This window comes from Arachis duranensis, chromosome 5, assembly GCF_000817695.3.
Source record: "Arachis duranensis cultivar V14167 chromosome 5, aradu.V14167.gnm2.J7QH, whole genome shotgun sequence".
NCBI lineage: Eukaryota > Viridiplantae > Streptophyta > Magnoliopsida > Fabales > Fabaceae > Arachis > Arachis duranensis.
The window spans coordinates 80969537-80996414 of NC_029776.3; the positions used below are offsets into that span (position 1 = coordinate 80969537).

The window sequence follows — 26878 nt, forward strand, 5'->3', positions numbered from 1 at the left end:
TGGATGCAACTCACTCGCTATTGGAGCCTCAGTAATAAGACATGGGTAAGAAAAATAACATTATTAATGAAGTTATGTTTGTTCCATTTTGTAATATCGTTGTTATTGTCTGTTAGGTTATTTCTGATTACACAAGGATGTGTCTAGCTGTGGATTTGGTGAATGACAAAAATAACTCAAAGCGGAATATCATAAAGAAGCTTGCTGTCACTGACTGGAATAAAAAGATACAGTAGTCTGTCATGCAAACTTAAGACGTTAAAAATTTTTTTATTAGAAATTATGGATTGAATTAGGCTATTTTATTTTTCTTTAAAATACAAGCTAACTTTATATCTTGCACTTATTTCTTTGACTTTTTAAATATATGGATTTTTTATTATTTATAATGATTTATATCTTGCACTTAGAATTTTTTTTATTCTTGTTATTATCTTGAAAAATTTGGTGCGTGAGATGATATTTATAGTGTATAATTTACGATTCATGGAATAGTTCACTTTGGTATGTTAGTGACATTTACCTGAACACAGAGCAACCAAAGGTGTATACATCTCATTATTGGCGGATTCACTGATAAAAGTAGAATAATATATATCGAAGTAATGTGGTATAACTTGGCTAATATAAGGTGATATTTTAGATAAAAAATAATAAAATACACACACAAAAAAATATTGGTTAACGTCAAAGCAGTAGCTGCGATATGTTTGAACTCAACCCCGCTGCTTGAGTTTGATCCTACTGAGATCAATGCTCAATGTATCTATCAGGCAGAGTCATGGCTCGCCACTGCACCAACACAAACATGCCGGTTAGTACTGAATATATATAATTAAGTAAAGGTGTGGTGCTGAATATACATGGTGTGGTGCTGCAACTATAATAGTGATTTATCACCACTATTTTCTGACCTGATAAAATTCGTCACTACTCATTTGTGTGTCTTATATATATCTTCACGTACTACCCATCTGTCTGTATAACATCAAAATATAAACAGTGTTACAGAAATTTTTGTACCTCTATAATCACAGAATCCTTTATAATAGCACCTGTAAGTGACTGAGCCAACCACACAAGGAGGGGATTAGCGGCAAACCATGTGAAAATAACACTAAACGGCTCTGGAAGCTGCATTCAATAATTAACAGAGTATGCATATAAGAGGAATCACTCTCAAAGTCTCAATTTTCTTAGCTTTGTTCATATTTTACTACAAAACCAATTCAGATGCTATTACAACCAACAATCAAACTAGCGGCTGACGTGGTAGATGAGGGTGTGTTTGTGAGAGAGAGCACTTCAGGCTCACTGGGGCGCAAGTCTTTGGGTATTCAAAGAGTGAAGGTTTTGCAAGTGATAGGAACTTAAACTTTGGAGACTTAAGATCATAGTTCAAACCAATAAATGCTGTGGGTGAAAAAGCCAAGCTTATGAACTTTATAATAAATGCATAGCGCACAGATTGATACTTGTCGAACATCAACCATCAAAGGTATATTACAGTTATAATAATTTTTCCATGCATTTCGTAAATCAAACAGAATTTTAGCATGGATTTTAGCATGACTAAGAAACAACAAGAGACCCTTTTGAATTTTAGCATGAATAAGAATCAATAAGATTTTAGTTATATAAATCAAAAACTATTGAAACTTTCTGCACATTTCAGCCGAGTGTAACGATGACAAGTTATGATAAATATCTAAAAATTTAAATATTAAAAATTTATCAACCTCAAAGCAAAGTCTTATTGAAATCCAAGAATTTAACTAACATCTTAAACCATACTCTCATGAGTATATACAAGTACATGCTACTGCATCCCATTGAACTTCGAATAATGTCCTTATTGTACAACATGTTCTCCACATCACAAATAAATTTGAGAGAAATAAAAATGACTTCAGCGAATCATAATGTGATTTCAAATAGTTTAAGACTTACCAAAACACTAAGTTTCCTCAATGCAATTATTCATCTCTTTAAATTTATACCTGTAATAGCCACTGATGACTTTCATATGGTGGGATGGGATTCTCATGGCCATTAATCAATCCTGAATCACCTAGCCCAGACTCTTGCTGCACAGGTACATTTACTTCTGTATTTGGCACTGGTAATGTCTCTTGAGAAGCCATAGGGTCCTTGGGAAGCTCCTATGAAAAATTAATACATGGAGTCAAAAATTCTATCAAGTATAACTATAACATAGAGGTCACGGGTTTATTTCAAATCAAATAACAACTAATGCAATATTGTATCTCACTGACCTCCTTGGTACCAAAGCTAGCTTGCGCGCCATTACCAGTCTTATCCCCCAAATCGTCACCGTCATTCCTCACAGGACATTTATTCTTTACATGACCAGCATTGTTGCATTTAGTGCACCTCCGTTTACCCCTCTCCTTTTTCCCCTTGGGTGCTCCTTTTGTCTTGACCACTGAAGGGTCACCAACAAAGTTTGGCGTGGTAGAATCTGTTGTTTGTCTTTTCAAGTCAGATTTTTGTTCTAGTGTTTGGGTCCAACGACAGACTTCATTCATAGCGTCATGGAAAGAAGGACCATCTTGAGCTCCTAAGAATACCATCCACGTAGCTGCCATTGACAATGCGCCATAGCGCATTAAAAATTCTCTTTCTCTGTCTTGCGTAGTGCCTCCAATAGAACTTTCGTCCAGATACTTCTTGGCATCCTTCAACCATCTTCTCAAAAGAAGACTATCTGGCAACTTCTGTAAACCTACCCTTTTCATTGCACAAAACATGTGCCTGCAAGGAATGCCTTCACTACTCCACCGACTACATTCACACTCCATATGCTCAGTATTGAGATCATAAAGTACGTTATAAATATATTGTCTCCTGTCACACTCCTTAACTTTTAACACAACAGTGGTTGATATGTTTTCCTCATTTATTATATCTAATGCGACTACTCCTTGAATCTCCTTTTTTACTTCTCCAAGAATCTCCCTAGTGTAAAAATTGGCAGCAGAAAGCTCCAACGCTTCTAACCCCGTAGTTAGAACGGGCTCCCCATACAGCGTCTTAAATTGAGAAACCAATTCATTGTTTCTATAGTCCCTAAGAACATGTTCAAGATTTTGGACCAACTCTAGAAGACTTTGGCGAATGCCAATAAACCTCTTAATGAAGTTGTTTATCGCCTCACACCTTGATGTTGTTCTAAATCCAGCACAGAATTTATCCCTCAAGTAAGCGCTTGCCCAACTTTTTCTCTTCTCATATTCATTCAGAACCCATTCATTTTCCTCCAACCTATATTTTTTTATCATATTCTCCCAATATTCTTCAAATTCTTCTGGATGCCATGGAGCCTACAAACATCTTCTGAAGTCGTTGGAAAAATTTTTGTTTTTTATGTTTGCCGTTACATTCTTCTGAATGTGCCAACCACATAATCGGTGAGTTGCATCCGGGAAGATTTCTCAAATTGTTGCCTTCATTGCTTCGTCACCGTCTGTGACCACAACACTAGGAGACTTGTTCAGCATGACTTCTAGAAAGTTTTGCAACAACCACGTATATGTTGCAGTCCGTTCGTCCTTTACCAAGGCAAAACCAAATATACATGTTTGGCGGTGATGGTTACAACCTGAGAAGATTACCAAGGGCCTTCTGTACTTATTCTTCCGGTAGGTTGTATCGAATGCAAGCACATCTCCAAAGCACTGATAATCGGACCTACAAATGCCATCTGCCCAAAATAAATTTGCCAGCCGACCTTCATCAGTAGCACTGTACCTTGTCATGGCCATCGGGTCGACATCTGCTTTCCCAAGTAGATAGCTAGTCGTCGCATTGGAATCCCCACCAATGAGCATTGCATGACGAGCTCTTTGAAAGTGATTATCTAGGTCCTTCTTTGTGAACCCGACATTGGCATAACCACCGGCTTGGCCTACCATTAGTCCTATTATTTTAGAGGTTGGAAGACCATGATCATGCATGGTATTCGCCTGAGCTTTTTGTGGCTCAGTCAACCCTCGGTGGTTTGGAATTAGGTGTACCAAGCATTGTGGGACAAGATCGTGGTTGTGCTTCTCGAATAATTTTTTAACCCTCCAAGTCGAAGTTTTAGTGTCAAGATACACCGCAAGCATGGCTTCACAACCAGTGCGAGTCAGCGCTCTATGCTCCCGCTTCCTACTCAAACTAGATATGTATTTCTCGGCTCTCTTTCCTTCCTTGCTGCAAAAAAACCTCCTTCTGCGCTGTGTTCCATCTTTTCCACGTGCTGTATCACCCTTGTAAACTCCAAACCCGAGACACCTCGCATAACGTACATACAAGTTATAAGCTGCATCTGATGTTTCAAAGGTCTGGTTTATAATATCATCAGCCGTCACAGACACACACTTACTACTGCTGCCACCACAATCACAAGTGCAGTTAACATTTTCTTCCACACTAGTCATCATGGGATCTTCGACGTTGTCTTGTGAACTGAGTGGTTCCGAGTCAACATCCATTGCACCCTAATGAGATGAAATAAAAACAGGTATTTAATGAATAACAGTTTTCAATTAAATGCTATTAGTATTAATTAATTAAAACCTTTGAAAGTGACTGACTAATGCTAGTTGTTATAATTACAAGTAATCCCTATTCACACTAAACCTGAAATCAATAAAGCTAAACAAATATTTCAATAATGATTCATGTTTTTAATTTCTTTTTTGACTTGAGGATGCTTGGCTTAGATGATGAAAATTGTTAAAAGGTGGAAGAAATCTTAAAAGTAATCTAGGAATACTGATGCAATCTTCTTCCATTGAACTTAATCTGCATAAAAACTTATTAACTTAAATAGTTAAATTTTACAATTTTACATTTTTACTCGAAAGTTTTTCCTGGTTTGAGTTTTGTTATTTTTGCAACTCTTGCACTTTGATTTTGAGAGAGAGAAATGTGTCCCAACATGCCGTCACTGTTAGGATAAGGAGTTTAATGAGTTCGGCAAGTGAGAGACCAAAGCATAAGGTATCTCCTGGACCACATAATGCTGCATAATGATTCTGATTTCTGAACCACATGTCTCAAGAGCCCTACCCACAAACCGCAACCTTGCTCTAAATGCATGTTCACTGTTTCGATAGAGCAAAAATGATGGCACTAATAATAGGAACCACGGTCTTTATCAACAAAAACAAGATAAAGGCGCCTGAAAATCTTTCAAGGATGGACACCATGAGAATTGGTGACAGACCTCTCTGGTTTAGACCCTTCACCATAGTTAAAGTTGGGGTACAAAACTTTGGCTCAGGCTTGGTTAAGGATGACACACTTGCTGTATTGAAAAGGGAGCTTTACCAGGCAGTGGAATGTATCCCATTTCAACAATATTGAATCTACTTTTTCATTTTATTTTTCATTATAAGCTTTTAGCATTGTCTAACCATGAAGAAAGGGTATGTGATATGTTTGAAATCAATTGCACTAAAAAATATGTTTCAAGGAATCAACAGGGGGATTTTTGGACTCCCATCTGCCAAGAAATTTGAAATTGAGAGTTTGGTGCAGCATCTAGAATCTCAGAATCCAACTCCAGAGCCAACTCTAGAACTAGACATGGTAAATTCAACTCTGCCTAAATTATCTGATATTTGATTGTGATTGCAATTTATGATCTATCCCTATCAATAATTTCTATTACATGGAAGGTGGCTGGGTGCTGGAGACTTGTTTATAGCACAATCACAATTCTGAGATCAAAGAGAACCAAGTTAGGCCTCAGAGACTTTATCTCATTGGATGAGTTTTTTCAAGCCATTGACATAGCCAAGGTACAAACTACAAAATTTTGAGTAGAGAGATTGTATATAACTTTTGACATTAGAAGATGCAAACTGTGTTTCCAATATTTCATCTTTGTAACTTTTATCTACTGAGTTTGAGCATTGGTCATTTGATTCTAAAATGGAGAGCAAAGCAGTTAACGTGGTCGAGTTCAGTGCAAATCGGTTGAGTTTGTTGTCAAGACAGCTTAGTATTGAGGCTTCTTTCAAGATTGCTTCAGCAACAGTTAAAGCTCTACCTTCTTGTTTGACCAATCTTAATTTATCTCTCAGTAATCTATAACTATTGCTGCTGAGTAACTACCTAATTAGATAATACTTGAAATTCACAGAGGGTTGACATTAACTTTGAAAGATCCACCATTACTCCTGATCAGGTAATGCTATTAGATACTGCATTTTTTCTCTAGCCTAATTAATTGTATTTGAATATTTGTCTGATTTTTCCAAGTTCAAATTACTTTCTTCCTTGCATTCACAGTTGATGCATGTATTCCGAAAAAACTATAATCTTCTATTGGGCATTTTCAATCCAGAGGGATGGTTGGAAATCACGTATCCTAAGATCATATCATGGACAAACTAAAGGGCTGTGAAACTTGCTGTTTTTCTCTGTCTTTTATTCTATCATTGATAAAAATTCTTGTTGTTTCTTATTTCAATCTTTCTCATAGATATGTTGATGACACCATGAGGATTGGAAGGGACAACAAGGGTAATATCTTTGTGCTGGAAAAAATTGAAGATAGAAGTCGTAATCCTCGAGGTTAAGTAGTATTTTATTTACGATAAATGTTGGGGTGACAATTTTTAAAAACTCATACTTTGACTCATCACTACATCATCATAAGATAGAGTGTGGAACTTACTTTGATGGTGGGTTCACTCTTCATCCATCCTTTAGTGAATGAATAAGGAGTTAAAGATGAGTTTAAAAAGGTTATGTCATATTAACATAACTCGATAGGTTTGAGTTAGACATGTATATTTTTATTAATCAATTTTTAAGTGTTTTGTCCCCTTTTTTTTCTTGATAGAAACTAGTGGTGAAAATTTGTGATATATTAATTATAATTACTGTTGCATTGCGAGTATTAGTACTCACTAATGATAAAGTAATTTTACCAAATGCATTTTTTTTAGCTTATGCATATTAAAAGTTACTTTTATTTTAATTTACCAAACATAGCTAATATAAATCTTGAAAAGTTAAAGTTTTATCAAATCGGGCCATAACTGACTCATCTAGACATCTACTGGACAAGACTTGGTTGTTATAGTTTATTTATAGATTTTCTTTTTCCTGTGTTGTTTTTTTCCTTATATTTGAAGGCTTTTGAGTGTGGTTTATTATGATCTTTGCTTCATGCTTTGTTTAGTTATTTACTTTTTTATGCTTCAACTGCGTTTTGAATAAGTGGTCCCTGAGTAAAATCTTTTGGACAGCCTTGTACTCCCTACAAAGTTAAAATTTGGAGTCTACACTGTGGAACATTCCTAACTTATACAGAGGTTTCGTGCAGGAAGAGGCAAAACACCAAGAACCAAAGGACAAGGTGGCAGCGATGGCGACGGTGAGGAGGCAAAAGATGTTGGAATGCGAAAAGGAAAACATGGAGAAGAAGCCCTTCATGGACATACAAATTGAGATCAAGAGATTCAGGCAAACAACACTTGATTTGATTTTCATTTTTAGCATTCAGCAACAATCGTCACAAATCAGTAACAAGTAATCCCTAATCACACTAAACCTTAAATCAATAAAGCTAAACAAAAATTTCAGTAATGATTTGATTTCTATTTTTAGCAGTAGCAAGAAAATTTCAATAAAAGCTTCAGGAATTAAAAAAAGAGCAACAACACAAAATCAATTATTTGAATTTTCTTTAACCTAGTCACAGTTTCATATTCAAAAATCAACAACAGGACATAAAAGGAAGAGAAGAACCGAAGAAGTGAAGGCAGTGCCGCTAACCTTCGACAGCGACATGGACGGCGCCCGGCGAGACGACAGCGAGTGGTGACACAGCGGCGAGCTGCTCCAAGTTCGAGAGAATCCAGAGAGGACGGCGACAGGGGGAAGGAGGACGCCAAACTACGATAGAGGAAGCAGAGGCGCCGACAACACGGATGGCGGCGGCACCGCGGCAGACCCGTTGCAGGGTGAACTTAGGATTTTGGTAGGGTGAGTTGGGAAAGTGCTATGGGTTCAGACTTCAGGTGATAGTGATATATGATTCACGTATTGGGGGTGGGGTGGGTGCTAGGGGAAATGGCTGGGTGTTAGGGGGGAAGGGGTGGGTTTGGAAAGTAGATCCGACCATTTTTTAAGTCGGTTTTCGATTGAACCGATTAGACCGGTCGTCTGACCGGATTTTTAAATATTAAAATTGGTTTTATTTTGGTTAATTAAAAAATTTATAAAAAATTGGTTCACTAAACACATCCAATAATATGACAACACGTAGGCGTCTTTATAAAAAGACGTTTTTTCTAACTTTGTGGGAGCATCCCCATTTATATTTAGTTACGCTAATGAAAACAATATGATGACTTTGGAAGTGGGATTTTCTTTTGTAGCCAGACTTAGATTTGGAGTTGTTGGTAAAGTAATGTGATATAGTGTTGTTGGTTGGTAATGTCGTGTAAATTATAAAGCCCTCCATTCTAGGAGCCGAGTGGCCTTGGGCCTTCGCACAGACTGTCGGGCGCAACTCTCAACTTAGAGTGGGCAGGCCAACTATTTGCCCTTGCAAGCCGGACCTAGCAAGGCCAGAAGCACTTGTTCCATCATTTTAGTTGTCCCCACTTGGGTCACAAGCTGGAGTTACACAGCTTGGCGAGTTAAATACTATGATCAGAGGCTTATAAGGACTACGCTTTTCTTTTAACTCCCCGATGTGTAACTATAGTGGGTATAAATCTTAGGATTCTCAATTCATGGAAAACATTTTTGAGTCTTTGCAAGACTTGAAACATATAATATAATTCAACTTTAAAATACCAAATAATAGAGAGAACGATTGTGATATACATATTTTATAATTAATTGCAAGTATAATATTTACGGTACATTGAAAAGACAGACCAAAGGAAAAAATATAAAGTTTTAAAACTTGATAAACTACTATTTTGTGATTTATCTTATATTAAATAAAGTGGATTTTATCAATTTTTCATACACTTATTCATTAAAATGGATGATTTTATATTTTCTTTCTCAATTTGGTGCTATGATTGAAAACATGTTTCTTTGGCCTTAAATTTGCTATTTTTAATCATCTCTTATTTCCATTCGATGTCGTGATATGTGCGTTAAGTGTTTTCATGGTTTATAGGGCAGGAATGACCTAGAGGATGGAAAAGAAGCATGCAAAGGAGGAAGGAACACAAGGAATCAAGGAATTCATAGGCGAGCAACGACGTGCATGCGTGAACGACGCGTACGCGTGACCGGGAGGAAAATGCAGCGACGCGTACGCGTGACTAGAAGATTGCGCATTGACGCGTACGCGTGATATGCCGTCACGTGCTGTACATAGCAGAACTCACTGGGGCGATTTATGGGCCAATTTGAACCCAGTTTCAAGCCCGAAAACACAGACTAGAGATAGGAGTGAAGTTGAGACGAGATATGCATTCACACTTCAGTTTTAGTTTAGTTTTTGAATTCTAGAGAAGAAAACACTACTTCTCCTAGAGTTCTTAGTATTTCTTAGTTTTTGTTTTTGGATTGAATTTGGAGAGAGTTACTACTACCTTCGATTGAAGTGTTCATCATTCTAATTTGCTTTTCTATCACTCTACTCTTTTACTTTCTATTTAGTTGTTCCAATTCATGTTCAGATTTTGTTAAGTTGAATTTATTAATACAATGAACTATTTTTATATTTAATTCTATTACCTGTTTGATTTCTTTTAATTAATTATCAACTCGAAATTTGTTTTTCTTAATTTAATTTAATTATCATGTCTCCTATTTATTCTTATTCCATGTTGTGTGAAAATGGCATTCATGTTATGATTTAAAATTCTCAATTTGGTTTGGGAGTTGATTAATTGGAACTCCTTGAGTTGGAATATCCAAGTTTTAATATGTGATTGGAAGTTGTTGTCAATTGGATTTGTTTTACTAACTCTAATGCTTTCTTGAGAGGTGATTAGGACTTGTAAATTAGAGTTGATATTACCTATTTGACTTTCTTCTATTAGTTGGAGGATAACTAAGTAGAAGCAACAACCTTTTACTATTATATTTGAGAAAGTCAACAAGAATAGAAATTCCAATTAATCTTCTACTAGTCAAGGCTTTTTATTTTAAATATACAACATCTCTTGTTAATTGCTCTTTGCTTAATTTCAAGTTAATTATTTTTTCGTTTCCAAACTTCTAAAATTTCTCATAAAATTCCTAACCAATAACTTACACCTTATGTCAACTCTTTGGAAAACGACTTGGAAATTCTATTCCAGGTTATTTTTTTCTGAATTGTGACATCCTTTTAAATTGATAGTGAAAATTTCGTCCGTTAAAAATTGTATTTACAACACTATTTTTATTAAAAATTCTTAACTGACAATTTTTCACCCATGAAAACTGTCTTCCTGACTAAGATTAGTATTGTCAATTTTCATTTTCTTCCTAAAATAAATGCTGAAATTTATCACTTTCGAATGCCGAAAAATCAATAGAGGCTAGCCATGGCCCCTACAAATGCAAAATGCTTACTCATATTAGTGATTATAAATTTACCTTATTACCTAAGATATCCTTAAATGTAGACTAACTATCTGTGTTTTACAATACAAAAACAAGTTCCCAAATAACTGTAATAAGAGATAGCAGCTTGCTCCTCATTTTCCCTTCATTTCTTCAAAACCACCACCTTCGAATTCAAATTCAAGTAGACTGAACAAGAAAAAAAAGGATATTTTGCAATTAAGTTTTTAACAGAACTTAATCAATTTGGTATGACCCTATATAAATAAGTTTTTACTTTTTAAACCTTGTAAATTTACATTCCACTATAGCAAACCATTAATGTGTTAATGCAGACAAAGGCATGATTGAACTCTTTAACAGCATGAATGAGAGCTCGGATACCAATCTTCAGAAACCTATTCGGAGCCAATCACCAACACTAAGTCACCTTGTCATAACCAATTTACTTGTGGTAGTCTCGAATTGCGAAGACATCAATAGTGTCTACATCCAATCCAAGCAACTCTTACAGGTCTGGCCACCAATGTATGACAAACTTCCATCTGGATTTGGTGTAAAAAAATCCCATGGTGATATATGATAATGATCAGATCACCATCCATCTAAAATCCAATCAAAGGACATGATTAGCATCAGTATGATCAATCACCTCTAACAAAATTGAATCATTAACATTTATTAACTAACCAGGATCTTATACCATATAGTTACACTAAACCCTAACAAACAATACAAATCAAAATAAATTAAATACCACTATTCAACACAGATGAATCGTAAAATACCATCTTTAATCAAACAAAAATTATACCGTAATAATAAGAAACTAGTTCGCATAAACCTTAGCACAAAATTCAAAGAAATCAACACACATATCCTAACAAAAACAAGAAGCAAGACCAGATTAAAAATGTTCAAAAAAATGGAGTCAACAAACTGAAAAAAAAACAGAGCACATTGAACTGCATCCTTCTCTTTTCCAAACCTTTACCTTAAGAGACAATGCAGGTCAACAAACCAGCACAACAACAATAACAATGATGACGTTATGTACACCACGGTTTGTTTGTGAGAAAAATCGCACGGCACAGCAGCTCAGATTAGCTCCATTGAAGAGTAGGAGAAGAAGAAGAAAAGTCTTTGTTTGTTAGTGGAGGAAAGAAGGGGATAGAAGTTGGGGTTTTAAGTTTTAACGTTATGGAGTGAAATTATATCAAGTTATCAACATCATCAAACCACGCCGTTTTCACCAAAAGATGCATGAACTTCCATATACGTCGTTCTTGGCACACTAATGTGGTAGGTATTAAGTTAGGGACTTCGACAAAGATGTTTAAAACGTCTTTTTTTAATGTTTGTTATTAACTAAAATTTAATATATATAATTGATTAAATTATATTATTTTTGTCAAAATTGGATCAGACAAATTGATTTAGTTAAAAAATCGATAAATTAAACCTTGAACAAATTAAATTAATATTTTTTTTATAGAAAATATCTAATTAAATTTTGATAAAAAATAATATAGTTTAATTAATTATATGTATTGAATTTTAATTACTTAAAAACATCTTTTAAAAAAAAGACGTTTTAAGCGTTTTTATCTAAGTGAATTCTATTAAGTTATCTCAGCTTTTTGATGGTCAGTGTTAGACAAAAATTGGCTGAGACTATTCTAAATTTTGGAATGTAACTTTAAAAATAAAATTGAATAATTATAAATTTTGAGAGACCACTTTAAATTTTTAGTATATTTTTAAAGACTATTTTAAAGTTTAGCTCGATATATACTATACTTTTAATTAGGAAAAGGAAGGTAACTAGTGCTGGATTCTCAGTCACCGAAAATAAAAAAGTAGTATTGAATTCTTGAATAGTTAGGCCTTTAGGACTTTAATTGTTGACTTAAGTCCCTGAAGCAAAGTGTTATGTTCTTGAATGTTAGGCCTTTATTAAGGCTTTAATTATGGGCTTAAGGCTGAAAGCAATAATGAGACCAACTAAAAAAAATTAATATTCCATAAAATAGTCCTGTATGTATATTAAAAAAAATCTATAAATTTTTTTCTAATATGCAATCTTGTATAAATTATTAGTAAAATTTTTTTAAATAAAATTCAAATTTATAACGAATTAATTGTTAACTGTTGGACGACAGAAAAACTTAAAAATGAGCATTCTACCCCTTTTTTATTTTTATGCTCAAATAGTTAAAGCTATTTTTTTATTATATTTATACTTATTAAATTCATTTTAAATGTTAAAAATAATTTTACTAAAATATAAATTCTGTAACATATACTTATTAAAAATTACTTTTGTTTTAATTTATTAAATATAATTACTACAACTTTTTTGAAAACCAATCTTTATTGACTTTAATAAACTTTACGAATCTGAACTAAACCTTACCATATATAATTGGTTGTTTTATATTGAGAAAATTTAATTCATACGTAAGATGGCTAAGCATAGAGTATTAGCTAGGGCGGCTAATTATTAATTGAATACTTTTTATATTTGTTAGCTTCGTACATTTATAATATATAATCTCACAAATATTTATATCTTGTAAAATCTAAAATAAAATTAAAATTAAAATTAAAATCAACAGGGCAGATGTTATAATATTCGCTATAATAAAGCAAGTTATTGTATTGTGCTAATTCCTAAAACCAGCAACTCTATATATCTCACTATATATAATATACAAATACGATTCATAACCGTAATGGCAATGACTCTGAATTTTAACTATGACACAGAAAACCAGGTTTACATATCTCTATCATGTTTCGGGTTTCTTCATTCTTCTTCTTCTTCTCTATCTGATCTCCCACATGCACCTTATTATGTTGAAATAAGATTGCAATATCGTCATGATTCTAGCAATTATATTTTAAGAAAATATATGCATACATATATCTTCATATCCATTTGCTTGTAACAATATATGCTAATGGATTACAACACCAGTTTCTATCTAGTATCGTAGTCGCAGGGCTTCTTTGGTTTAATTTATTAACACTATTATTCTATAATATTATTCGTTATTTTATTAATATTTTTAACTATGAATAAATATCAATAAAATAAGTATTTATTAATTAATTATTTAAATATTTAATAATTATAATTGAAAAAAAAACTATATATGATATATTTTAAAAATCAATAGTTCTTTATGTAATAATTGTAAAATAAAAATAATAATCCTTGTAGCTATTTATCAAATTAGTTAAATTAATTATATCCAGCTAAACTAATTACATATCTAATTTTCTGACTATATATATATGCCCTTTTATATAGGTGCTTTTTACAGGAAACTCTTCTGTAAAATATGTGATATTAAATAGGCCTGGCAAGCTGAATACCCTTAACCATGTAATGGTAAGTTCAAAAATTCATAAATTAAAATGCATGGTAGGTATGTGTAAACTGTAAATTAAAGTTTTCAAGCTACCTAGCCAGTTTAGCTATTACTCTTTCCGTTCTTAATGATCAAACATTTTTTTTTAGAAAATAAAAGACATTTCATAGTTATTTACAACCTGTTAATTGTTATAATTTTCTTTTAAAAATATAGAACATTTTATTTATTTTTTTAATTAGCCTGTTTATTACTTTAATTTAAACGATTGGCACCTAGGAATATAATATGGAAGAAGTATTTGAAGTTGATCTATAACTAATGTCAAAAATTCAAAACAAACTAAAAGTAGTTATTTTAATTTGTTGCAAGAGTATACTGTTTTGCAGGTTTCTCAAATTTTAAAGAATCTAAGATTGTATGAGAATGACTTTTCAATCAAACTTGTGATATTGAAGGTAAAAAATGTCAATACAATAATATTTGTTTTTACCTCCGTAGATATGGACATATATATTAGGATAAAATAGATATTTTGTCTTTAAAATTTATTAAAAATTTTAAAAATATTTTTAAATTTTAGTGTGTTTTAATTTTATCTACAAATTTTTTATTTGTATCAAATTTATTTTTAGTAGAAAATTAAAAAAAAACTAATTTAGTAATAATTTTATAAAAACTATTTTCAGTATATATCACTGACTCCTAATTGTTAAATATTATTGTTAAATTAATCTTAAATTTTTAAAAATTTAGTTATTATTGATATATTTGATACAAATAAAAAAATATTAAAATGACTAATTTAAATTATTTTAAAAAATATATAAAGGGTAAGTTTTTAATATATTTATTGCGTATTTATTAAAAATAAATTTAAAAAAATCTATTATCAGTAACCTTAATATGAACTATATGGATTTAACTAATATGTTCTTTAAAGATATAGGTTAATTTACCAATTGAAAAGATTTTAATGAAAAGTATATAAAATTTAAGTTTTTTAAATTTATTATAATAAAAAGTTTAAAAAACTTCTATTTATAATAATTTTAATATATGTTTATTAGTTAACTTTTTTAATTTATTCTCTTTATATACGGATATATATAAAAATGACATAATTAAAATACAATATTGGCTATGTTCTTTAATTTCTTTAATCTATAACTCTTTACTTAGGCTAATGGAAAAGCATTTTCAGCTGGTGGTGATATAGTGTCACTGATTACATCTTCACTGGCAGGTATGACTGATTATCAAATACTCCATCCTTTTTTAAAATAAGGGATTTTTTGTTTTCTTTAGATTTATCAAAAAGTTTATCAAACATATAAATTATTCAATAACATTAAAAAAAAACTCTTGAATGATGAAACCAGGACATTGGACCTATCCTCTAAGCTTTTACAGGAAACTACTCATGTTGAACCATTTACTTGTTACCTGCAAAAAACCTATTGTGAGTTGTTAAGTTTTCTAACTAATTCCTAATCACACATTTGAATTAATGGTTTTAATTGCTCCAAATTTCAACGTTGGTTTTGAATTTCAGGTGTCACTAATTAATGGAGTGGCCATAGGAGGAGGAGCGGCTCTTTCCATGAGGGCAACCTTTAGAGTTGTGACAGAAAATGCTGTATGCTTCTCTTTCCAAAACAAAATTGTAACTGCCATTGAAACTTTTATTAGCATCCTTTATAAGAGATTGAAATAGGTTCTTAAAAAATTTTGTTTTGTTTTTTTAAAAAAAACTATTATATTAAAATTTTTAAATTATATAAAAGTTAGATATATAGGTCTTTATTTTAATTAGATTTATTGTTTTTTTTTTTGATAAATAAATTTTAAAAAATATGATGCAAGAACCTATATATCTTATTGTTGGAATGTGGTTGCTGAAGCATTGAGCACAAAACATAGAAAGAGATTTGGAAGAAGAAATAGAATTGAAAATTACTCAACTACAGCGAAAAATCTCAAAACTGTACAAATGAAGATTCAATCCCTTATATACCAGTGGAGAAACTAACTAGACTATTCTAACTAACTAATTTGCATAATTTAGTCACACCAATTGTGCAGGTATGAGAGTTATACTCATCTACATAAGCTATACAGTAAGTTAAGGTGAGTGAGGGCTTTCTTATCAAGTAACACCCTCCCTCAAATTGGGAGTGTAGATGTCTAACAATCCTAACTTGCGATGAAGGGTGGAGAAGATTGCTGGAGGCAGAGGCTTAGTGAGTAGGTCAGCCACTTAATCAGTGGTAGAAACCGGCAGCAAATGGATGTATCCCTCCATGAACTTATCTCTAACCACATGGCAATCGACTTCAATATGCTTGGTCCTTTCATGGAACACGGGATTCGAAGCGATATGAATGGCCGATTGACTATCACAGAAAATACTAATCGGCTTTGTCAGTGGCACTCCCAGATCCTTCATGAGATACCCCAGCCAAATAGCTTCCTTGGTTGCTGCAGCCAATGCACGATACTCAGCTTCTGATGAACTACATGAAACAGTACATTGCTTTTTGCTCTTTCAAGAAATCAAGGATGAGCCAAGATAAAAACAGTAGGCTGAAGTAGAATGCCTGGTATCCGGACATGCAGCCCAGTCCGAATCTGAGAAGCCAGTAATGCACAGGTCAGAGGAGGTAGGAAAAAAGAGGCCCTGTGCAGGAGCAGACTTTAGGTACTTCAAGATCCTATGAGCTGCATAAAGATGGGTGTTGGTAGGCTTGTCAAGAAACTGACTAAGTCTACTGACTGCGAAACTAATGTCTGGACGAGTGTTTGTCAAGTATAGCAGCTTCCCAACTAATTTGCGATATCCTGTAACATTTGGGAGTAATGTGCCACTGTCCTATCCCAACTTGGCACTGTAATCCATAGGGGTAGAGATTGGATTACAGTCAATAAACCCAAACTCTGTGAGCATATCAACTACATATTTCCTTTGATATAATGCAATTCTCTTGTCTGATCGGGCCACCTCAAATCCAAGAAAAAATTTTAGGTCCCTAATATCCTTTATGCGAAATCGATCATCCAACATCCTTTTGATGTTGTCAATTTTAACCATATCATTCCCAGTCAAGACTAGGTCATCTACATAGATTAAAATTGCTGTGAAACCATGATCAGAAAACTTGGTGAATAAGCTGTAATCTGATCAGCATTGTTTGTATCCAAGCTCAATTAGGACTGACTTGAGTTTATTGTTCCACTGCCTGCTAGCTTGCTTCATGCCGTATAATGATTTTTGTAGCTTGCAAACTTGACCCTTATTAACACAGAGCTCGGGTGGAGGTGTCATGTAGACTTCTTCATCTAAGTCTCCATGAAGAAATGTGGTGTTCATATTTATTTGTTTCAAAAATCAGTTATTAGCTGCTGCCAAAGCAAGAACAATGCGAAGACTTGTTAGCTTGAGAACCGGACTGAAGATGTCTCGATAGTCAATCCCAGGGACTTGAGTATATCCCTTTGCCACTAGGCATGCTTTATGTCTTTCAACACTACTATTAGGGTTGTATTTGACCTTAAAAACCCACCTGCACCCTATGGCTTTCTTACCAACTGGTAGAGTAGTGAGCTTCCAGGTTTTGCTTTCATTTAGAGAATCAAGTTCAGATTGGATAGCCTTTTTCTAACAAGGTTGAGAGATTGTCTCTTCATAGTGCTTGGGTTCAGTGTTTGTGGACAATGCAATCAAAAATGCTTTATGTGATGGTAAAAGTCTATCATATGACAGAAAATTTGATAGGGGATACTTACATTGAGACTGTGTGGAATGGCCAAGACTGGAAGTGACATTTAGGCACTGATAATCTTAAGATATGAAGGGCGACTTCTGATTCTTGTGGACCTCCTTTGCACAATAGGTTCAGGATCATGATGAAGGGAAGTAGAGGTTGCCTCAGCACTTTCATTAGTATGCGAAGAGTAAATTTGTGAATTTAAATTTTTATTTTGTGTGGTGCGTGAAGGTGTTGACTGTGCATGAGGTAGAGTATGTGAAAATGAGTCATAAGAGAAAAGATCATAATGTGGGTTATAATCTACTGATGCAGAATTTTGTGAAAATGTGTTTGAGGTTGTTTGTGTGTGGAAGGGAAAGTGATCTTCATAAAAACACACATTTCTGAAAATGAAAATCTGTCTTGTCTTTAAATCCATCAATACGAATCCTTTAACACCCTCCCTAAATCCTAAAAAAATGGATTTTCGAGTCCTTGGGTCTAGCTTATGTCTTCCATTTGTTATAGTGCAAGCATAGGCTAGACATCTAAAGATCTTTAAATCTGAGAGATTAGGAAAGGTTTGGTAAAAAAGTTGAAATGGAGACTTGTTTTGCAAAAAGGTGCTTGGGATTCGATTGATGATGTAAACTGCATGCAGAAGAGCAAAGTTTCAAAAACATTTGGGTATATCAGACTGAAAAATCAAGCTACGAGTGACAGCCAACAAGTGTTGATGTTTTCGCTCAACAATGTCATTTTGTTGAGGGGTTTCAACACACGATGTTTGGTGAAGGATTCCATTTTCTGCATAAAAATGAGGCATTAAAAATTCTGGTCCATTATCTGTTCTAATGACTTTTACTTGGCTACCAAATTGCACCTTTGCAAATTGAATAAAATTCTAAACTAGTTTACTTGCTTTTGCTTTTGTTTTCATTAAATGAGTCCATATAAATCGTGATTTATCATCAATAATGGCTAAAAAGTACTTATGTTTGTTAATGGATGGAATTGAAAGAGAATCCCATATATCAATGTGAAGAAGATCAAATACATTTTCTGAAATAGTAGTGCTGTTTGAAAAGTTCAATTTTCTTTGTTTCGTAAAATGGCATGTGTTACAAGGTGCAATTTCATTACTACAGTCAATGAAGGGAAAATCAAATTTCATAACATTCAATCTATCTAAAGACAAGTGTTCTAACCGAAAGTGCCAGAAATTTATCCCCTTTATTTCTGATTTAGGAAAACTCATGAAGCTTGCTGCCTGTGCAAATTCAGGTCTCACTGCTTCAGCATTCAGTACATAAAGTCCTTCACATGCCTTAACTGTGCCAATCACCTTCTCCGAGCTGATATCCTGAATCTTACACAATTTGTCATCAAAGTTCATGTGACAATGCAAATGAGATGTGGCCTTGGAAACAAAAATTAGCTTAAAATTGAAGGAAGGTATATACAATGCATCAACAAGGTACAAGTTCTTTGAAAAGAAAATAGTTCCAGCAATTTTGGGCTAGTGCACCATTAGGCAATTTGACAAGAATTGGAGCTATTTCATGATATGACTGAAAATCATTGAGTGAGTATGACACATGGTCTGTAGCCCCTATGTTCACCACCCAAGGTGCACATTTTTTTATCTGAAACGTTTAATGCAAGTATGCTTGATCTAAAATGCATGACATATACCAAACTACGTGGATGAGATGTTGGTAAAGACTCCATAGTGTGTGGTTCAGCACTATGATTTGGTTTCTGATCTTCTTTTTTGAGAAGTGCTAGCAAAGTTGATTTTTGTTCTGGTGTGAAGTCAAAAATCTGTAACCCACTACTCTCTCCATTGTAAGGAAATCTGATATTTTCATTTCTTCCCTCATAATCTAATGCACTAATGTTCATGATTGCAGTGTTGTGCCTCCGCTGTATATGTGGTGGATATCCATGCTTTTTATAGCATGTGTCGATGGTGCGTCCAGACTTACCACAATGAGTGCACTGCATCTTGCCTTGTCCTCCTTGACCTCTTCCAAAACTCTGATTCCTGCCTCCTCTGCCCCTCCCTCTTTCTCTGCTGTGTGAATCTTCTGCAGTGTTCAATAGAGTGGCAGATTGAGCTGCTGCAATGAGTTTACTATCTGAGATAAAATCAGGGCTCTAGAATTGCCTTTCTTGTTGTGTGAGAAGTGAGAAAACTGTATTCAGACTTGGAAGCATATCCATAAGCATGACCTGAGACCTTACTCCAGTATATTGTTTATTCAATCCTCTAAGAAATCGTGTTACTTGATCTTCTGTTCTAAACTTTCTTATAACACCTAATCCACAATTGCAATCTCTTCCACAACTGCATGAAGGAATTGTTCTGAAGCTGTCTAATTCCTCCCACATTTTTTTCAATTCATTGAAGTATCCAGTCACATTCATATCTCCTTGTTTGAGAGCATACAACTCCTCCTGTAATTCGGCTACTCGAAATTTATCCCCCTGGTAGTACCTATGCTTCAATTCATCCCAGAGGTCTAACGCTACATTATTTCAACTGACACTTTGAGCAATATCAGAATTCAGACTAAGGTTTAACCACGCAACCACATAGGTATTGCAACGCTCCCAAGCTTCATAGGAAGGATCCTGTATCTCAGGTCTAGGTAAGCTACCATCAATGAATTTGATCTTATTCTTAGATCTCAGAGCCCTAACCATAGATCTACTTCAATCTCCATAATTCTTTCCATTGAAAATGACATTTGTAATAGCAATACCTGAATTCTCATACGGATGCAAGAAGAAGTGATTCGAAAGATCTTGATTGAATCCTCCACTATTCCGACTCACGTGAGTGTGAATCGCAGAAAGCTGACTCAAGAATGCAGAAATTCCATGCGGATCAAGATTCTCCAATGGCGATCGCGCTTGTGGATTCGTTCCACCAGTGTCACGAACTGGATCCATTCACTGCACGCTTTGCGTTCTCAGAGCTTGCGTTTGTGATGTTCAAGCCTGAAACATTGAGTTCCTCCTTCGATACCAATCTCAGGTGCCCTCAGCAAGCTCCACGCTCACCGCACCATGTTAGAATGTGGTTGCTGAAGCACTGAGCACAAAACAGAAAAAGAGATTTGGAAAAAGAAATGGAATTGAAAATTACTCAACTACAGTAAAAGATCTCATAATTATACAAATGGAGATTCAATCCCTTATATACCAGTAGAGAAACTAACTAGACTATTCTAACTAACTAATTTGCATAATTTAGTCACACTAATTGTGCAAGCATGAGAGTTATACTCATCTATATAAGCTATACAGTAAGTTAAGGTAAGTGAGAGCTTCCTTATCAAGTAACACTTATTTTTATAAAATTAAACAATCTTAACATAATAATTTTTTTTAGAGATAAAAATATCCAACACAAAATTTTCTAAGAACCTATTTAAATATGTAACTCTTTATAAAATTTAAAGTGACTAAATGGATTGACCTTCTAATATTGTCCTACTTTTGTTTAGGTTTGGTTATTGTTGACCCTAAAAAAAGTAGTTGCCAAGAATTTTTTATTTTATTTTAAGTGGCCATGAAAAATGATTTTAAACTTTCTTTTATAATTATTGACATAATTATATTGAGCCATCAAGAATACTAAACCCCTTTTTATTAGTCATCAAAATTGCTCAGTTAATTTTCTTGTCGTGTAAATTTAATTAATTAAAAAAATTTGAGAGATCAAAATGAATAAGCTCACTCAATATATATTGGAATGGAATGTTTGCAGATATTTGCTATGCCAGAGGTACATATTGGAGTGTTTCCGGACTGTGGAGCATGTCACTTCCTTTCTAGGCTTCCTGGCTATTTTGGTACATTTTTAAAATTTTTTTTTATGTACGCGTAACTTGATTCATTTATGTAATATATTTATAGGAGTGTTTGAGACTTCAAGTTTAAAAAAGACAGTAAAAACAACTACTTATATAAAGAGAGTAACTGCTGCAATAATAAGTTTAATTATTATATTAATCTATGTAATTTTACCAAATTTTTAATTAGATTATTAGATTTTAAAAACTGCAATTGGATCGTTATATTAGCTAAAACTTTGTAACTAGATCTTCACTATTTCTTTTAGCAAAAAAAAATACAATAATTCTAAAATATTTACTTTAAAAATATTTTAAATTTTATTTTATATCAAATACAAAAATAAATATTCTAAAAATATTTTGTATATTTTAACAAAAAATATCTTGTAATTGAGGTGACCTAATTGAAAATTTTTATTAATATAAAAATTTAATTATAAACTTTTAAATTATAAGATCTTTAATTAAAAATTTGATCAAACTATAGGAACTAATCGAATAATTAAACAAAAAATTTAACATATTTTATTGTTTTATTATAAAAAATTGTTTTAAAATTTAATTAAACAAAAGCATCCGGTCCACATTCTTCCTTATATATGATGACAAATATTTTTTTTTCTTAAGAAAATCAATTTATTTTCCTTAGTGAAATCCATTGGTTAATTTTGGGTTTATTAAGAGAATTAAGAATGGCTTAGCTATTTGACTAAATTTTATGCAGGCGAATACTTAGGACTAACTGGTACACGTTTGGATGCAGCAGAAATGATAGCATGTGGTTTAGCCACACATTTCATTCCTTCAATGGTATATAGAGCAGATTCAGATTTTTTTTTTTAAATGTTTATAAGAGTATCGATTGTCAAAAATAAATGTCAATAAAAAGTATTATCAAAAATGATTTTTCTATTTTTTATTTTGTAATTTAATGAGTGGTTATCAATAATGTGTATTTTCAAACATACACCTTTATGACAATTAATAGTAGTAGAAAAAATTACGCTAATAAAGTAACTCGTCAAAATTGCTAACTTTTTAGTTGATGCAAATCAATTTATAAAGTAATTTATTTTACACAATGTAACAGAAAAAAATATGTACAATTAAAAACACTTGAGTTTTACACATTGTAGAATAATTATAAGCAGACCCAATACTCTACTCATATTTAATTTTATGAGATAATATAATATATACAACTATTATTCATAAAATATATTTCATATAAGCTTATTATAAGTTGATAGTAGTTTATTTTTTAAAATTTAAAGTCTACAAATATTTGTCGATTGTTAAAATATTAACTTTTGTGTATATATAACAGAAGCTAAATTCATTGGAAAATGCCCTACAAAATATTACTTCTTCAAATGTATCAACAATTGCCACCCTAATAGAAACTTTCACAGAGAAGGCAAATGTGAAAGAAGATAGTCCATTCAAGAGGTAATTAAAGATTTAAAGTCATTAAAAAGCTTGACTCTCTTTCATTTTTTTTTAAATCTGAAATCTGAGAATTATTATATTGAGACTGCTAATAATGGAACTAATTTTGTTTTGTTTTTTTTTTTTTTAAAAGAAGATTGTAACATATGCTTTATATTATATATATATATATATATCATTTTCTATATATTTATATATTATGCTGAAAATTTATTTATAGATTATCATTTTTAAAATGATTAACTATTTATAGGAAAAGGAGTTAGAACATGGAAAAGAAAAGTGGATAACAAATACATTCAGCTCTATGAGTTTGGCATGTCCCTTAAGTTTGAAGATCTTTCTTAAATCGGTAAGTAGATATACTTATACATATATAATATTATTATTTTTAATTAATTGTAAATTTTTATTTATTACTGACTAAAATCAAATGACTTTTTTTTAGATCAGAAAAGGTCGAACACAAAATATTGAACAATGTTTCTATCAAGATTATAACATTGTCAGTCATGCCTTTAGAAGAACTGTCAGCAATGACTTCTATGAGGTAAATATTCTAATAATAACAATAATAAGAACACCATTTTAAAAGAAAGCAAGTTAATAAGAAAATGAATAAATTGAATAGTATGACTAATTGTTGTGTAAATGGCTATAAATTAGTTTTATACTTTTATTCAAATTAAAAAGTGCGCATAAAATATAAATAGGGTTCAAGGGCAAAGATGTTTGATAAAGACAACAAGCCCAAGGTACGAAAGTTTTATATCTTACAAATTCTACATACAAATGATCAACTATATTTCTTTATTTTTAAACCGTGAGCTATGATTTTATTTATTTATTTTTTTAATTAATATAGTGGGATCCTTCAAAGCTAGAGTTAGTTAGTGAAGAAATGGTGGACCAATGCTTCAGAAAAGTCAACGATGAGGAATGGGAGTATCTGCAACTCCCTCATAGATCAAATATAATAATTCCCAAATTGTAAGCTCAAAATTGCAGATTGTATGTTGTACATCGTTAAGTTCTTTAATCCTACAATCTTCTATATTAGTAATCATTAATAATAAACATATGTAAGAGTGAAAACGTGTTTTTTTATAAGCATAATTATATTTAAGAATTTGTGGTTAATTGATCTTGATTTATGTTTTATTTAATTTGTCTTCTTCAACCAAAATTTATTGATGTTGTATTTTTATTAGAACTAAATTGGAAAAAAAAAGGGGAAAAATATTTTTTTGAGCCATTTGATTATTGGAGATTTAGCTGGGATATACATCTAATTTTTTTCTTTAATTATATTATTTATGATCATGGACACTTTTTTGAATTGTCATGTCCGTGTGTCGAACATATTTTAGATACGACACTTATTTGATATTCATTTGATATATGTATTTTTTGTATTTAATTATATCTTAATAAAAAAATATAAAATATTTTTCTGACACATTTAAATACACTAAAATACTATCACGCATAAGTCGTATCTAAATAATTTATTCTTAATCTATATTTTTAAAATGAATTTAAAAATAATATATATTATTATTTATTAACGAAAAAAATTATTTTAATAATTTATATAATTAAAAAATATTAAAATAATTAAAATATATAATTTATATTTTAATAAAAATATTTTATATTATATATCTCATGTTTATGTTCATGTGTAAAAAATGAAAAATTTGTGTATTCATATATTTTAATTTGTATCGTTCGTATTAGAGACGAATGTATGTATATGAGTATGGGAGCAATCATTCCCACTACGATTTGAAATTTTTTTTAGTAGTATATGATAATAATATTTATTTGTCCCACTAAATTATTAAATTTAACTCCACAATAATTTTTTATTCAACTTTTGGTAAGTCAATTTAAAATTTTTATATTAAATGTCATTGGAATGATCAATTCTCAATTTAAATGAAATTTGTGTTTTTTCTTAGAAATCAACTCGAAAGAATGTTATTTATCTTTTTTTATATTAGTTTTATTTTTTTTCTATAACAACTACATTAATTGAAAGAACTTTTTCAACTATGAATCTCAATAAGAATTGACTTCTAATTGTATAAGAAGTAAATTTTTAAATAAGTATTTACTTATATATATGTAAAAGAAATACTACACATTCAAGTCTTTTTATGAACTAAATCTAAGCAAGTTAAATAATAAAACTTAAAATAATATTAGTCATAACTGATTTTTGTTATCTTAGACAAATTTGATTGGACTTGGTTAACAAAAAATATGAATATGTAGCATTATTCTATATAAAAAGACAGATATTTATAAGGGTAAAGTATATTTTTTGTCCTTGAAGTTTAGCAAAAGTTTTAAAAATACTCTTAAAATTTATTTTGTTTCAATTTTGTCCCAAAAATTTTGGATTTGCATCAAATATATCATCGGAAGCTAAATTTTTAAAAAATTTAAGACTAATATAACAATAATGCATGAAAATTATGCTTGATTTGCTTGTGTTGAGAGGTTGTTCTTACGAAATTGTTGTTGAATCGATCTTAAATTTTTTGAAAAATTAGCTATCAGGGAGTATATTTGATGCAAATAAAAAAATTTTAGAATAAAATTGAAATAAAATAAAGTTTAGGGATATTTTTAAAACTTTTGTCAAATTTAAAATATAAAAAATATACTTTACCTTATTTATAAATAATTATTTTAATATTTTAATTTGTAAAATTAGATATTATAAAAATTAGTCATATTATATTTACATCGAAAATAACTACCTGTATATATATATTGAAATAAAAAATACACATTAAAAATAAATTAAACAATACATATATTTAATTATATACAAATATATAATAATTAATAAATAATTTAATAACTAATTTTTATATACACATAATATTTTTATTATAAAAATGATTATAATGTTATATATATTTCGCCCCCACTATCAAAAATTTGCTGGATCCATCACTAAATTTGTGTGATTTAAAAAAGTGATTTTTTACACTATTGATAGTGACCCAAAAGTAATTTAATTTATCTATTAGTATTCAATACATAAATAGTTTTGTAAATTTGATTTTTTTTTTGTGACTAAACAAAAAGAAAAAAGAAAAAAAATTCTAAATCAACAAGCATAAGATGCTGAAACTCATCACAAGGTTCCGACCAAATAACATGAGTTGGATTGGTCTTGACCGCATATCTCGCCAGCCAATCTGCCACAGCGTTAGCATCACGGGTAATCCATTCAAAATCCACAACCCAAGGTCTTGATAGAAGCCCTGTATCTTCTGAAGAATATCAACCACATCACAATTTAGCCCATTTGCCGGATTTTTTAAAATGTGCAAAATGTCAAGAGAATCTGTTTCGCACACAATATCTCTCAAGCCATAATCCCAAGCTAAAATCAAACCCCTCCAAACAGCAAAAAGCTCACATCTGACGATAAGTCATGGAGGATAGCTACTAGAACAACCCGAAATCCAACGCCCATTAGAATTTCTAATAACACAACCAATTCCTGCTAGGTTCCAATCAGAAAACAGACTCGCATCACAATTAACTTTAAAAGTGTCACCTGTTGGAGGTTTCCACCTCCTTCGATCCTTGAAAGTTATACACTTGGTACTGGCAGACTTTCTTAAATCATTAGCAGTAATCCGAGCCATAGCAACAACCTTATAGTTTGACCACTGATCTCCATTATTGAAAATATCATTGCAACGATGCCTCCACACCCACCAAAGACCCACCCCTACAATTGCCTCATTGCCCGGCATGACCTTCCGAATCCAAAATTCCAAAGGAGTACCTTCAAATGAATCAATAAGCAAAGGATCCAACATTTGCCAAATGCATCTTGATTTCTCACAATCCCTAAGACAAT

At 31.8% G+C, this 26878-nt stretch overlaps 2 protein-coding genes and 1 pseudogene across 2 annotated transcripts; 2 read left to right on the plus strand and 1 right to left on the minus strand.

Annotated features, from left to right (window-relative positions):
* Positions 1–3455: 3455 nt before the first annotated feature.
* LOC107489701 (protein FAR1-RELATED SEQUENCE 5-like) lies at positions 3456–4499 on the minus strand. Its single transcript, XM_021142838.2, has one exon. It carries the CDS (start codon positions 4497–4499, stop codon positions 3456–3458), a length of 1044 nt encoding a protein of 347 aa, XP_020998497.2.
* A 637-nt stretch (positions 4500–5136) lies between these two features.
* On the plus strand, positions 5137–7548 carry LOC107489702 (fibrillin protein 5 homolog; annotated as a pseudogene).
* A 5732-nt stretch (positions 7549–13280) lies between these two features.
* On the plus strand, positions 13281–15639 carry LOC127747646 (probable 3-hydroxyisobutyryl-CoA hydrolase 3). Its single transcript, XM_052261757.1, has 6 exons — positions 13281–13322; positions 13862–13942; positions 14312–14380; positions 15105–15168; positions 15305–15384; positions 15478–15639. The coding sequence occupies exons 1-6, from the start codon at positions 13281–13283 to the stop codon at positions 15637–15639; spliced, it is 498 nt and encodes a 165-aa protein (XP_052117717.1).
* The last annotated feature ends 11239 nt before the right edge of the window (positions 15640–26878 follow it).

Bases quoted from the DNA above. Each gene is read 5' to 3' on its own strand.
- LOC107489701 (XM_021142838.2), bottom strand. From the start codon at position 4,499: ATGGATGTTGACTCGGAACCACTCAGTTCACAAGACAACGTCGAAGAT.
- LOC127747646 (XM_052261757.1), top strand. From the start codon at position 13,281: ATGGCAATGACTCTGAATTTTAACTATGACACAGAAAACCAG. The intron at 13,323-13,861 runs GTTTACATATCT...CCTTTTATATAG, and splicing joins ACTATGACACAGAAAACCAG to GTGCTTTTTACAGGAAACTC. The intron at 15,385-15,477 runs GTGAGTTGTTAA...TTTGAATTTCAG, and splicing joins TTACCTGCAAAAAACCTATT to GTGTCACTAATTAATGGAGT.